We start from the raw sequence: 14373 nt of genomic DNA, 5'->3' as shown, positions 1-14373 counted from the left end.
TGCTTGTGCTTTCTCTCTCTCTGTCAAATAAATAAATAAAATCTTAAAAAAAAATTCTCAAATCTGGGGCGCGTGGGTGGCTCAGCGGGTTAAGCCTCTGCCTTCAGCTTTGGTCATGATCTCAGGGTCCTGGGATCGAGCCCTGCATTGGGCTCTCTGCTCGGTGGGGGGCCTGCTTCCCTCTCTCTCTCTGCCTGCCTACTTGTGATCTCTCTATCAAATAAATTAATAAAATCTTAAAAAACAATTCTCAAATCAGAATACAAATTTTAATAAATGTGTCCATAACTCTTGGGAGAAGGTGGATTATTACTGACAAATGATGATACAAATGATAGAGTATCTAAATTCCCTAATATTTAAAATGCTTACTAAATAAAGAGGTTCCGGGCACCTGGGTGGCTCAGTAGATTGAGTGTCTAACTTGGCTTAGGTCATGATCTCTGGTTTCCTGGGATAGAGCCCAGTGTAGGGCCCGTGCTCAGTGAGAAGTCTGCTGTTCCTCTCCCTCTGCCCCTCCCTCCACTCATGTGTGCACCCATTCTCTCTCAAATAAATAAATAAAACCTTCTAAATAAATAAACAGATAAATAAATAGGTTCTACAATTCAATAACAAGAATAGGAACCCAATAGAAAAGTAGGCAAAAGATATGAAAGGACATTTTATAGAAAAGGAAATATAAATGTCTTTTAAACATAGGGAAATATATGCCTGGCCAACCGTTTACGTACTTGCAGAGCATACCTTATCCCCTGCTTTATTTACTCCATGGTATTTAGTCACCACTTGATATCACACATATACCTGTTTGTTTTGTTTCCTGTTTGTATGTCCTTCCTAAAATAGAGGCTCCCCGAGAGCTGGGCCTTTGGTCACTGGCGTATTCCCCAGTGCCTAGAACAGTGTCTGGCACAGAATAGGTACTTAATTAATATTTGTGGACTGAATGAATGAATCTTACTCAAAAATGTAAGAAATGTGAGTTAAAACTATCAGGTTTTTTGTTGTTGTTGTTTTTTGTTTTTATACCTAAGAGATGGCAAAAATAAGAGAAGAATTAATAAAACACTATAGGGATGAGTATGGGTGGACAGGCACTTTCATGAGTTGCTGGTAATAGTGTAAATTGTTTCAGTGTCCGTGAAGGGAAGTTTGACCCTATAAGCTAAAATTACAGATGTACATATCTTTTGACTGAGCAATACTAGTTCTACATATTTTGCAGGTATTAAAAGAACTTTATGCAAAGATATTCATTGTAGTGCTTCTGATGGCAAAAGAAAAAAAGAAGAAAGACAAAGAAAGAGAGCCTAAATATTCATCTGTAGGGGATTGGTTAAATATTGGTTCGTTTGTCTAAGGACAGAACCCAATACAGACATAACAAAGAGTGAGGACACCCTGTATAGCAGTATAGTACAGTAGCCAAGGTAATACTGTTCAATGAAAAAAGATGTGTGTGAAACAGGATATGTTATGTCACCATTTGTATTAAAAGAGAGGGGAAAATAAGAATATAACATGCATGTATGGATATAAAATATTTTTGGAAGGATACTCAAGACACCACTGATTGCCTTTGGCCATCTGATTGATGTCAGGGGTGGGAGAGGGTTTTAATTATAAATTCTTTTTCGACTTTTTAAAAAAAAATTGAGATATAACTAACGTATAACTTTATGTTAGTTTCATATGTACAGTGTAATGATTTGTTATTTATATGTATTGCAAAGTCATTCCCACAATTAATGTAGTTGCTGTCTATCACCAATAATTAGGTTTTTTTCTTTTGATGAGAACTTTTAAGATCTCTTAGCAAACTTTTCTGACCTTTTGAACCTTGAATTATATGAGTTTACTACCTTTTAAATTTTTCCAAGAAGTATGGGAATTATTTACCAGGTCCAAATAAAATATAATAAAAACATTTCTTTTTAAAAAACATTTTTTAAAGATTTTATTTATTTGACAGAGAGAAATCACAAGTAGGCAGAGAGGCAGGCGGAGAGAGGGGGAAGCAGGCTCCCTGCTGAGCAGAGAGCCTGATGCAGGGCTCAATCCCAGGACCCTGAGATCATGACCTGAGCCAAAAGCAGAGGCTTAACCCACTGAGCCACACAGGCACCCCTAAAAAACATTTTTTTTAAGTAGGCTGAACTCACAACCCTGAGATCAAGACCTAAGCCAAGGTCAAGAGTCAGAGGCTTAACTAATTGAGACACCCAAGCACCCCAACAACAGCATTTCTGAAGCAGTGCTCAAAAAATAAAAAATTAGCTTCTGCTTTCTTTTTTTTTAATAGTTTTTTTTTTAAACATTTTAAAAATTTATTTGACAGAGAGAGAGAGACATCACAAGTAGGCAGAGAGGCAGGCAGAGGGGGAGGGGAATGCAAGGCTCCCTGCTGAGCAGAGAGCCCCACATGGATCCCAGGACCCTGAGACCATGACCTGAGCTGAAGGCAGAGGCTTAACCCACTGAGCCACCCAGGTGCCCCTAGCTTCTGCTTTCTAAAGGGGTATTGTAGGGGCACCTGGGTGGCTCAGTGGGTTAAAGCCTCTGCCTTCGGCTCAGGTCATGATTCCAGGGTCCTGGGATCGAGCCCCGCATCGGGCTTTCTGCTCAGCAGGGAGCCTGCTTCCTCCTCTCTCTCTGCTTGCCTCTCTGCCTACTTGTGATCTCTGTCTGTCTAATAAATAAATAAAATCTTTAAAAAAAAATAAAAAAAAATAAAAATATAAATAAATGGGTATTATAGTCTTAAAACTGAGCCCTGCTCTTTTTGCATCAGTGCCTTATTGGAGTGGCACAATAGCACAGTGGTTCAAGAGCATGGGCTCTGTATCCATAGCCAAAGTGAAACCACAATTGTACTGTTAACCAAGCAACATCCTTAACCTCTGTGGGACTCAGTTTCCTCATCTGCACCGTGGGTATAAAATGGGACCTGTCACATAATTCATGTAAGACACACAGTGCCTGGCACGGAGAAAGAACTCACTTATTGCTACTTACTGTTATTCATTCCTATGATATATTAAAAAAATCTCATTAATTAACTGACCTACAAACATTATTCAGAGACTGTGCTACTTTAGTGTTAATTACAGTTACCTATTTTGGGTTTTTCAGACACTCCCGATGTCAACATATATTATACCCTGGATGGCAGCAAACCTGAATTTCTAAAGAGAATTGGTTATGGTGAAAATAATACATATAAGTACACGAAGCCTATTACTCTGCCTGATGGAAAAATACAAGTTAAAGCTGTTGCAGTTTCTAAGTAAGTTAAGAGCATGGTGATGAAAATAATTGGTAATACAATGACATTACATTTTGATTTTATTTATTTCTTCCTGTGAGAACAAGTGCAGTATTAGAAGGGCACTCAAGGCAAAGTTATTTTAATTTCAACATATATCTATACCTTTAGGGTTTTGTTTGTCTTTTACCAAGTTATATGGTAAAGTGCACAAATCACGAGAGTACAGCTTGATGAGGTCCTATGTATATACTGTTTTTCTTTTGAATTCCACATTGGGATTTTGGGAAGGAAGAGCCTTTTCAGGGCTTGGGACCTTTGAAGTGATTCATCTGGCTGTGAAGAAAATACCGTTTTTAGTAGATGGTCCTTTTATTCCATAGGACCTGGCCTTCAATCACTTCCATCATTCTTTGTTATGTTTTGTATTCACTTAATCGGCCTTCATGGCTACTGTCATTTTAATTTGTTGGACATTAGCTCCTTTATTTGTTTCTTTGTCCTTTCTTTTTAAATATTTTTTTGAAGATTTTATTTATTTATTTGACAGAGAGAGACATAGCCTCAGAGACTCTTTTTTAAAAAATTATTTTTTTAAAATTATTTTCAGTTAGCCAACAGAGGTTTTTTTTTAATTTAAAAAAAATTTTTTTTTTTTTAGAGTTTTGAAATATAGACACACCACTCAATTTGGAAACTGTGTGTTGTGGAGAAAAAGACTCAAGTGCTTTGCACGTCTGTGTCTGAGATAGAGGAATTATTCCACACGGCAAGACAGGTTTAGCCACATTTTTTGAACACTTTTTTTTTTTTTTGGTCATTTTATTTTATTTATTTATTTATTTATTTTTAATCATTTTTTAAAATTTATTTTCAGCATAACAGTATTCATTGTTTTTGTACCACACCCAGTGCTCCATGCAATCCGTGCCCTCTCTAATACCCACCACCTGGTTCCCCCAACCTCCCACCCCCCCACCTCTTCATTTTGAACATTTTTAATACCCAAACCAAAACCTGACTTTGAGCAGGCACTTAGGAAAAAAAAAGGGGGGGGGGGGGGGCGCAGTGTCTCTCCAGGCTCCCCCTGGTGGCTGAGGTACTGCATAGCTTTGGAGGAGAATTAGAAATTCTTTTTTTTTTTTTTTTTTAATTAACATATAATGTATTATTAGTCCCAGGGGTACAGGCCTGTGAATCGCCAGGTTTACAAACTTCACAGCTCTCACCATAGCACATACCTTCCCCAATGTCCATAACCCCACTTCCCTCTCCCTACCCCACACCACTGGCAACCTTCAGTTTGTTTTGTGAGATTAAGATGCGGATGACAGCTTTGGCATCCGAAAGTTTTAAAAAATAAAAACAAAAATAAAACAAACAAAAATGCTAATACACATTATCATTCTTTATTAAAGACTAGAAAAAATCGGCTTTCACTTGTCAAAGCACTTCTGTCGAAACAATCATCTCAGTTATGAAAAATTAACAAAATTCTTTGGTGCCTAATGCTGTAAGGCAGGCCTTTTTATAATTTACAGGTAGTAATAAAATGAAGTAATAATTACTAACTATGTAATTCGTAGGAGTTAACAAAGCTTTCAAAAACATCTAAAATAAGGTCACTCTTTATGCCTCTCACCATCTTGCTCTGTACCCACTTAGTGTCTGTTCCAAAAGCACTCTTAGTAGTTCAGGTATGCTCAGCTCAGGGAAAGTATTTATGTAAAAAATTTTTTCTGTCTTCAAGACAGAAAGATTTGTGCTTGTATGCATTTAAATGAATTTAAATTTAAATTTAAGTGAATTTAAATGCAGTAAGTTTTCTTTATGGAAATTATACTGCTTCATTCAAGCCCTTTTCTAGGTACTTACAGTAATTAATTTCTTAATGAGGAGAAAAGGCTTTGAAATGGGAGTGTTAACAATTAAAGGCCACTAGTATGTTAAGAGGAAAAATATGGTCATGAAATTTTGAATGATTTGGGGAAATATTTATGATTCAAGTGAAAACAAGTTAGGATATATGAGTGCACTATAGTATTTTGACATTGTTTAATAATGTGTCGGCATGGGCGCCTGGGTGGCTCAGTCGGTTAAGCATCTGCCTTAGGCTCAGGTTATGATCCCATGGTCCTGGGACCTAGCTCTGTTGGGCTCCTTGCTGGGCAGGGAGCCTGCTTCTCCCTCTCCCTCTGCCTGCCACTCCCCCTGCTTGTGCTCTCCCACTCTCTCCCCCTTTGTTAAATAAAATTTTTTAAAAGAATCTTCAAAATGTGTCAGGAGAGAACTGAAGAAGGGCACTACCAGAGGCATCTAGGAGGGAGTGAGTGGTGGGCAAAGAGTGCTCATTGCACGGAGCCAGCTGTCTTCTCCTTCCCTGAGCCAGATGGCTAGGGACATTGTGGATGTCTTTGTTTCAAAGGGGTCAGGTTGAGGGGCAGTCCCCCAGTCTCTTTCTGCCCCAGCTCAGTTTGGAAAAGGTACTGACATGTAATTCTTCTCTATTGTAAGCTTTCCTTTTTAAAAAATTTTTTTAAATTTAAATTTAATTAATTAACATATAATGTATTATTAGTTTCAGAGGTAGAGTTCAGTGAGTCATCAGTCCTGTATAATACCCAGTGCTCATTACATCACATGCCCTCCATAATGCCCATCACACAGTTACCCCGTCCCCCATCCCCCTCCCCTCCAGCAACACTCTGTTTGTTTCCTATGACTAAGAATCCCTTATGGTTTATCTCTTTATCTGATTTTTGTTTGGTTCTCATGATTAAATGATTTGGAAACAAAACAACAAACAAGCCCAGCTTTAGCATTTCACTGCCTTTGGTGATTCAGTCATGGTTTGTGTTGTTTGTGTTGATAATTTTTTAGTTTCCAAAATTTAACAGTGAGCTCTGCTTTTGTAATAAAAGAGTCTCCGAAATTATCATGTAACCAGTGCTTCTCAACCTTGGCTGCTGAATCAGTTGGCTATTGCTGTATAACCAACCACCCTGACATTTAATGTCTTAAAAGTTTGAACAATCATTCATTTGCTCATTTTTCTGTGGGTCAGCATTTTGGTATACATTCAGCTGGGTACTTGTTCTCTTAGTCTTTCCTGAGGTCCCTGACCTGGCTACATTTTTTTTGGCTCACCTTGAGCTGGAGAGTCTAAGAAAGCTTGAGTCACTTGAACTTGTTGGTGGTTGGTGCTGGTGGTTGGCTGAGCCTTGGGTCTCCAGCTGGGTCACCTGAGTTTTTTCATTCATTTACAAAAGCTGTAAGAGAAAGGGCAAGCTTGGATATGCAGATGCTTTTTCTAGTCTCTGCTTGTGTCATAATTGTTAATGTTTCACTGGCCAAAGCAAGTCACTTGGCAACCCCCAAGGTCAATGTGTGAGGGGATTCTGCAAGGGCACAAGGGCACCAGGGGGTGCAGATAGAAGACATAATGCCTCAGGGACTGTGATTGTAACATTCTACCACAAGTCCTTATCAGAATCACCCAGGGAGCTTTGCAGAATCTCCATGCCCAGGTCATGTGTACACTCCAGACCAACTAAATAACAATGTCTTGGGATGGGACCCAGGCATCAGTATTTTTTTTTAAAGATTTTATTTATTTATTTAACACACAGAGAGAAAGATCACAAGTAGGCAGAGCAGCAGGCAGAGAGAGAGGGAGAAGCAGGCTCTCCGTTGAGCAGAGAGCCCGATGCGGGGCTTGATCCCAGGACCCTAAGATCATGACCTGAGCCGAAGACAGAGGCTTAACCCACTGAGCCACCCATATTTCCTGATAATTCCAGTATGCAATCAAGGGTGGCAACTGACACATTAATGGGGAAAAAAAGATGTTTCAATTTAAAGAGATTTGGCCAATACCACTTTTTGGGAAATATATTTTTATTAAAATATGATATCCTAGAATGAAAGAAAAGGAATAAGGACACTCATATGTGCGCTTTCATGGGTCCAAATATATGTACATGAATTTTCACATCAGAGCATGGTCAGTAAAGAACACAGGTGAACGGGAGGGGTGGGAAACTTGGGAACATTTCAGCAAGTGGGAGTGGGTGTTGGGATTGTTTTGTTTTATCTTGTTTTTTTTTTAAGTAGGCTCCACACCCAGAATGGAGCCCAGTGCGGGGCTTGAACTCACAATCCTGAGGTCAAGACTTGAGCTGAGATTAAGAATCAGACGCTTAACCAAATGAGACACCCAGGCACCCTGGGTGTTGGGTTTTGATGATCCATATTGATGGTCCAGTCCAGGGTCTGTAAACTTTCTGACATCTGTCTTGTTTCTTTAAAAGCCGCCTTTCTGGGGCACCTGGGTGGCTCAGTCGTTGGGCATCTACCTTTGGCTTGGGTCATGATCCCAGGATCCTGGAATCGAGCCCCACATCAGGCTCCCTGCTCGACGGGAAGCCTGCTTTCTCTCTCCTAGTCCCCCTGATTGTGTTCCCTCTCTCACTGTGTCTCTCTCTGTCAAATAAATAAATAAAATCTTAAAAAAAAAAAAAAAAGAAGGCACCTTTCTGTTCAGGAACTTCCTCTCTTTGATATCATCATTTTATAGTGATTTGACAATGAACTTGTGTGGTTCTCCCTTCTTTGTCAATTACCTTATATGGTGGTCAAGATAAATTAAGCTGGGCTGAGGTAAAAGCTGTCTCAAAACAAAACAAAACAAAAAACTGTCTCAAACCGAAGGTAGATATTTGGGGGAGTCAGAGTCTCCTGAGAACAATCATTTTCTTTCATGGGGAACTTTCCAGTTTTACAACAATGGTTAATAAAGTAAACTGATTGGCAGGTTAGCAGGGCATCTCACGGGCATCCATCTGCAGCCATATATAACGTATGGAGGAAAGATGCAGATGCCATCTCCATAAGCAGCAACAAAGGCAAGAAGAGCACTGCTTTGAGAGGGGTAGTTTGGAGTGTAGAGCAGAGGATGGAGTTTGCTGGCCTTCAGATCTGGACTTTAATCCCAGTTCTCTTGCTCCTCTTTGAATAAGAGGAACTTACTAACTGGAATAAGTTCTGATTCTCAGTTGTCTCATTTGTTAAATGAGGTTAATAAAACTTAGCTGGCAGCCATTGTGAAAATCAGAGGTAATATACTTCAGATACATTTGGCATTGCACATGGAATAGCTGTTATTGTTGTTGTTTGTTGTTATTCACATTCCTAACAAAGGGGCTAACAGGTTGCTGTTGTGTGACTCAACTCAAAGGGCATGCCTCGTATTTGAAAAACCAATGCCTGCCTGAGTGAGTAGGTTCTACTCAACCCCTTCATGTTCCTAAACCAGGTTCTTTTTTTTTTTTTTTAAGATTTTTATTTATTTATTTGACAGACAGAGATCACAAGTAGGCAGAGAGGCAGGCAGAGAGAGAGAGGAGGAAGCAGGCTCCCTGCCGAGCAGAGAGCCCGATGCGGGGCTCGATCCCAGGACCCTGGGACCACGACCCGAGCCGAAGGCAGAGGCTTTAACCCACTGAGCCACCCAGGCGCCCCCCTAAACCAGGTTCTAAGATGGGCATAATTTTGCCCCAAAGGGGACATTTGGTCATGCCTGGAAATATTTTTGGTTGTCACATCTGGAAGTGGGAGTGTGCTAGTAGCATCTGCTGGGTGGAGGTCAAGGATGTTGCTAAACATCTTATGCCCTGGACAGCTTCCACAGCAAAGTATTATCTAGCCTAAAATTCTGGTAATTCTCAGTAGATTGAGAAGCCTGGACAAGTTGCAGAATTCTTACAGATCCAGCTTCTTAACTCTTACAATCATCCAAGTAATTCTGCTATTTTATTGAGAGGATAGTAATCTTATGGGGATAGAGCTACACATACTTTTTTTTTTAATGTCAAATGCACCTAATATTGCTATTCCTAGAGATACATATTTAAGACCTCTGATATCAATCCTAGCAAAATTTCTGTGTATTTAAATGAGATTTGGGCAGAGTATGATTTCTAGCTCCAACCCCAAACTTAAACCTTTTTTGATATCACAATCAGGAAGTCCTTCTACTTAGCTGGCAGTTGAAGCTAGTTTCTGGGCTCCTCATGGAGGGAACAAGTCCATGAGTGAGAGCCCTTGCTGTGTCCCCGTGGAAGGGACCAGCTATGGTGGGGGAGACAACCTATACTACTTCCAGGAGTAGAGCAAGTGGATAGGAGTCAGGCTTCTGCTCAGTGTGATGGTGGGACTAGAAGCGCACATTTCAGGGAGCCCCATCATTATCCAGGATTTGAAGGATCCCTGGATGGAGATATTTGTGGTGTCCAGGAAGTGTGCTAGCAGGGAAGACAGCTGTATCTTGGATGGCAGACCTGGGACCAAAGATGAACATTTAGGTGAGATGGATGTTGAGGTCAATGAGTTAAATAAGCATCTCATCTAAAAGATCCTCTGTATCTACAGCCAGATATCTGTAACTGTAAAACTGAACAAAACAAAGGACAGCAAAAAACGTGTGCTTCCCCAAAGGTTAGCCACCTGTAAATCACTCCAGTGAACATGCAGTTTAAATATTGTTACATACTGATAGATAGTGCCATTGAGATGAATTGTGTATTTCTGATCATTTTTTTCTCCTAGAAATGTAGCTTCAAACTTCTTTATTGCTTAATGTTAAATATTTCTCTGTTTTGTAATTGATGTTTACACATTTATAAATATTTACTTGATCAAAGAATCTAAAGTATTTTGGGGTACTTTTTTACTTAAAGTTTCAAAATTTTTTTTGACTTTTTTTTTTTTTTAAAGATTTTTATTTATTTGACAGAGAGATCACAAGTAGGCAGAGAGGCAGGCAGAAAGAGAGAGGAGGAGGAGGCAGGCTCCCTGCTGAGCAGAGAGCCCGATGTGAGGCTCGATCCCAGGACCCTGGGATCATGACCTGAGCCGAAGGCAGAGGCTTTAACCACTGAGCCACCCAGGCGCCCCAAAGCTTCAAAATTTTTAAGAAACATTAAAAAACTGGCAAATAAGAGATCTGAGAAATTGCAAAAGAAAGGCTAATGAAACATGAAATGTATCAGAGACCAGTATGAAAATCAGCAAGAGTAAAGCAGACAGAGAACACAAAAGAAAGAAGAGAATGGAAATGGAAAAAGAGTTAAGTGCCTAGGCAGAATAGAATTCACACAGAATCATCTGTGTTCCAGCTGTGAGCTTTCGACACAAATTAGTGGGCATGAGAGTTAAAAATGTTAAATTTGATTCATGGTCATGATGATCATTGGAGGCTGTTGGCTGTCCCCCACTATCTGTGTTTTCCTTCTTCTAGAATAACAGAACCCATGATTTTTAGCTGGACACATGTTTGCCTGGAAGAAAGATATTTCCCAATTCTCCTTGCAACTGGCCAGAGCCAGGTGTGGCCAGTGAGATGCATGTGAAAGTGGTGTGTGCAATTTCTAGATTGTGCCCTTATAGGGAAGAGGTGGGCCCTGCTTCCTGCTAGCTGGAATGTGGATGTGGTCAGCCATGTTGGCTCATGAAGACAAGTTCAAGGTCTTAGAGATGGAGCAATAAGAAAGAAACTTGACACCATGCACCCATCACCATGGCACCTCTGTACCAGCTCTGAGCTGATTATACCCTGTTGATTCTCTCTAGTTTAAGCCACTATTATTTTGATTTGGTGTTACAACAGCCAAGCCTATGTCCCAATATTCTAGGGACACAGCAGAAGCAAATGCCTACAGAGAACATAATCAAGAGTACAGGTGACCAAAAAAGGCTGATAATATCAAATGTTGATGAGTATGTGGAGAAACTGGAACCTTCAAATAATACTGGTGGGAATGTAAAATGGAACAACCACAGTTTAGCAGTTTCTAAAAAGTTAGAGATACACTTGACCCAGCAATTCCACTCCTGCATACCTATTCAAGAGAAATGAAAACATGTCCACATGAAGACTGTCGTGGGCTGGCCTTGGCCCATCAGTAACCAGTGTTGTGGCTGGACTGGCCCTTGTAGTTCTTATCATGGTTGTAAGACATCCTCAGCAGGAACCATCAGGAAACTCTCAGAGACAAGGTTTATTACTTACAAGTCCTGGAAATTATGTAGCATACCTGGGACCACACAGCAAGGTCACCAGTAGAGAGAATGTATGGGCCTGGGATGCTGCTTCTATTGGGGCTGGGGTGGAGGCCTAGGGTCTCTTGGTCTCACTCTTTATTGGTTAATTTAAAACATAAGAGCAGGAATTTGAAGCTTGGGAAGACAAAAGCAAACAAATAAGGGGCCCAAATGATAATTTATGGAAACCAACCAAGGAGCCTGGCAGGGGTGAGATGGGGTGGGGAGGTGGGGGTTGAAGATAGCAGTGGCCTGGTTCTTTTTTTTTTTTTTTTTTCTTAAGATTTTATTTATTTACTTGACAGAAATCACAAGTAGGCAGAGAGGCAGGCAGAGAGAGGGGGGGAGGCTCCCTGCTGAGCAGAGAGCAGGATGCGGGGCTCTATCCCAGGACCCTGAGATCATGACCTGAGCCAAAGGCAGAGGTTTTAACCCACTGAGCCACCCAGGCACCCAGTGGCCTGGTTTTTTATCAAGTGGTGTGGCTGGTGGTGTGGTTATTCAAGAGAGCTGTCTTTTCTTGGAAACTTCATGTAACACTTTTTCTATTTTCAGGGACTGCAGACAGAGTGGCATTGTAACAAAGGTGTTTCAGGTGGGCTGCGAACCAGTGAATACAGTCTCTTCAGAAAACCATGTCGGAAATGTCCTCAAAGATTCTTTCAAGCAAGCAAGTAGATGTGACACTTTCAGATGGTCACCACATTCTTGGTTCCTTCTTTCTCAGTGATTCCATCTTCTCTTTCATTTCGTTGCCTATGCTCGTAGGTTCTTATAATTGTGGTCAGTAGCCACCACTATGAAGTGATTTCCCTCCTGTTAGTCAGTCCATCCTGCACGTGTTCTGTCCTGCACATTAAATTCCTCCCCAGCATTATGGCCCATGCTCCATTGTCTTCAGTGAACCCCACTTACCTATTGAAGAAAGTGACCGGTTTCTGTCTTCAGTCATCCTTTCTCATTGTGTGACTCCCCTGTATATTCCTCCAGCCAAACTACATTGTGTATGCTGTGTTCTGTCACTGCTCCCCTAGGGTCTGGACCTTCTCTTTTATAGTGCTTTGAATATGTGATTGCTTTGCTCATCATTTACCTTCCCCATGCAGAGTAAGTTCCAAGGTGGCAGAGAACAAGTCTGCCATACTCATTGCCTTGCACAGAGGAGGGCTGGAGAGGGCAGTGAGTGTCTATTTGTTGAACAGATACATCAGACTAGTAGAAACCCTCTGTGACCATAGCTGTTGATTATGCTGAAATCTTCAACCCTGAAAAGCTCAAAACCTTGCTTCTCCGGAGGATGAACCAGACTTACCTACAAGGGTATTTCAAACTTCAGTCCCTGGGCTTTGGGCACCAGTGAGATAGATGCAAGGGCCAGAGGATGGGCTAGCTCATGGTAAAGCAATCAACCAAAAAGTCTCAGTCATGGAGGTCTTGGTGGGGATGACCAGAAGTTTGGGAGGGGATCCCTTCAGCTTCAGGATGGACCAGAGCCCAGAGAGGTGGCTATAGGACCAGAGCAGTGGGTGCAGGCCTAAAGTGGGGCTCAAGTATGATTGGGGCAGGGATCTACCATGGGCAGGGGTATCCAGTAGAAGCAGAGCTTATTTGCCTCAGTAGATGCTCAGGCTTGAATCAGGCATAAGGGACTGAGTCCAGGGGGAAGAAAGTCCATGGAGAAGAATATAAGTACTGTGCATGGGCAGGTAGTGTAGTTAAGTCCTATTTTGGCCTGACCCCCACCCTTTATTTGCCTCCTGGATCTGGTGGTCCCTTTGTTATTCCCCAGATTCCAATGATTGTAACATCCTGCCTTCATGTCCTGCTGCTGGCCTTGGCTGCTTAAATGTTGGAGCCTAATAGCCAGACATGCTGCCAGCAAACCGGCCCAGATACAAAGCCATGGGTTTCCAGAGTAAGGTGAAACAAAGGTCATTTTGTAAAAACTACTGTAAACTCTTTCGAGTAAGAAGGGCATGCTATGACATTCTCTCTACCTGGCAACTTTTCATTTTCACATTGCAAATGGGTGTAATCGAGTGATTGACATGCAACATATGTACATGACATCCAACATGTAATCAAGTGATTGACATAGGATTGTCATTCCTAGGAATTGGAAAATGGATTTGTTGAATCAAAACTATGGAAGAAATACAAGAATGCTGAAAATAAACAGGATTGGAATCTTAACCTTAGAAAGTCTGCAGGTATGACATGGAAGGATGAAGATAAGGTTTAATATTCTAAACCACCAAACGGGTTCATTGCTCATGTTCTTGACTGTAGAAGGGTTGGAATAAGAAATACTGGAATAGAAAAGTAAGATAATCTTAGTGCTATCCTTGCTAACAGCTTAAGACCAAGAGGGATCATCACAGAGTCCAACAAAGTGAGATTTGTTGACTTGTTGCAATGAGGGAGACCACACAGCAGAAGAAGTATGGGGCATCACACCAAACAAAGGAAAAGACAAGGTTATAGGGCTTGGGGGACAGATGGAGTCTGGATGAAATGAAGTGAGAGCCAAGTTTTGATAGGCTCAAAGCAAAGCAGGGCTGCACGTGAACTGGCACCATCAGATATGGATTGCAAAGGGAACCAGGGCTTTGTTCACCTTGGAAACTACAAAAATAAATGTGGAATATTGTGTTCATAGACAATTCTCTGATACTCTGCACCAAGGTTGGAAATTGAGGCTGCTGCTCTGTGTCAGAGTGACTTACGTCCTCCAGGCGAGAGTTGGAGGGTTCATTCTTTCTGATAAGATTTTAACCAGCAAGATTTCTGATAATCTCTGGTTATAGAGAACAAGGTTTCTTAGCAAGTAAGAAACAACAACCACTCAAAGAAGGGGGAAAGGAGCTGTTATGACATTTTACGGCTTCAGTGCGTCCTTGGGAGAAAGAGGGTTTCCTGCTCACCCTGCCATTGGATTTATCTATTTTCTCAGCCTGATGTGGAGTGTTGTAGAATGTAGCAGGGCAGATTTTTCTTTTCTCAGT

At 41.1% G+C, this 14373-nt stretch overlaps 1 protein-coding gene across 2 annotated transcripts in view; it reads left to right on the top strand.

Annotated features, from left to right (window-relative positions):
• The window catches only part of LOC111141483 (double zinc ribbon and ankyrin repeat domains 1), a 62915-nt gene that overhangs the window by 4038 nt on the left and 44504 nt on the right, over nt 1–14373 (top strand). For both annotated transcript variants that reach the window (XM_022494069.1, XM_022494070.1), the window contains 3 exons: nt 3136–3289; nt 11924–12038; nt 13482–13578. In XM_022494069.1, coding sequence (XP_022349777.1) covers nt 3136–3289; nt 11924–12038; nt 13482–13578 — 366 coding nt within the window. The remainder of the gene's footprint in view (nt 1–3135; nt 3290–11923; nt 12039–13481; nt 13579–14373) is intronic.

This window comes from Enhydra lutris, unplaced genomic scaffold, assembly GCF_002288905.1.
Source record: "Enhydra lutris kenyoni isolate GAN:26980312 unplaced genomic scaffold, ASM228890v2 scaffoldscaffold6, whole genome shotgun sequence".
Taxonomy (NCBI): Eukaryota; Metazoa; Chordata; class Mammalia; order Carnivora; family Mustelidae; genus Enhydra; species Enhydra lutris.
This window is presented reverse-complemented; position numbering and strand designations above follow the sequence as displayed.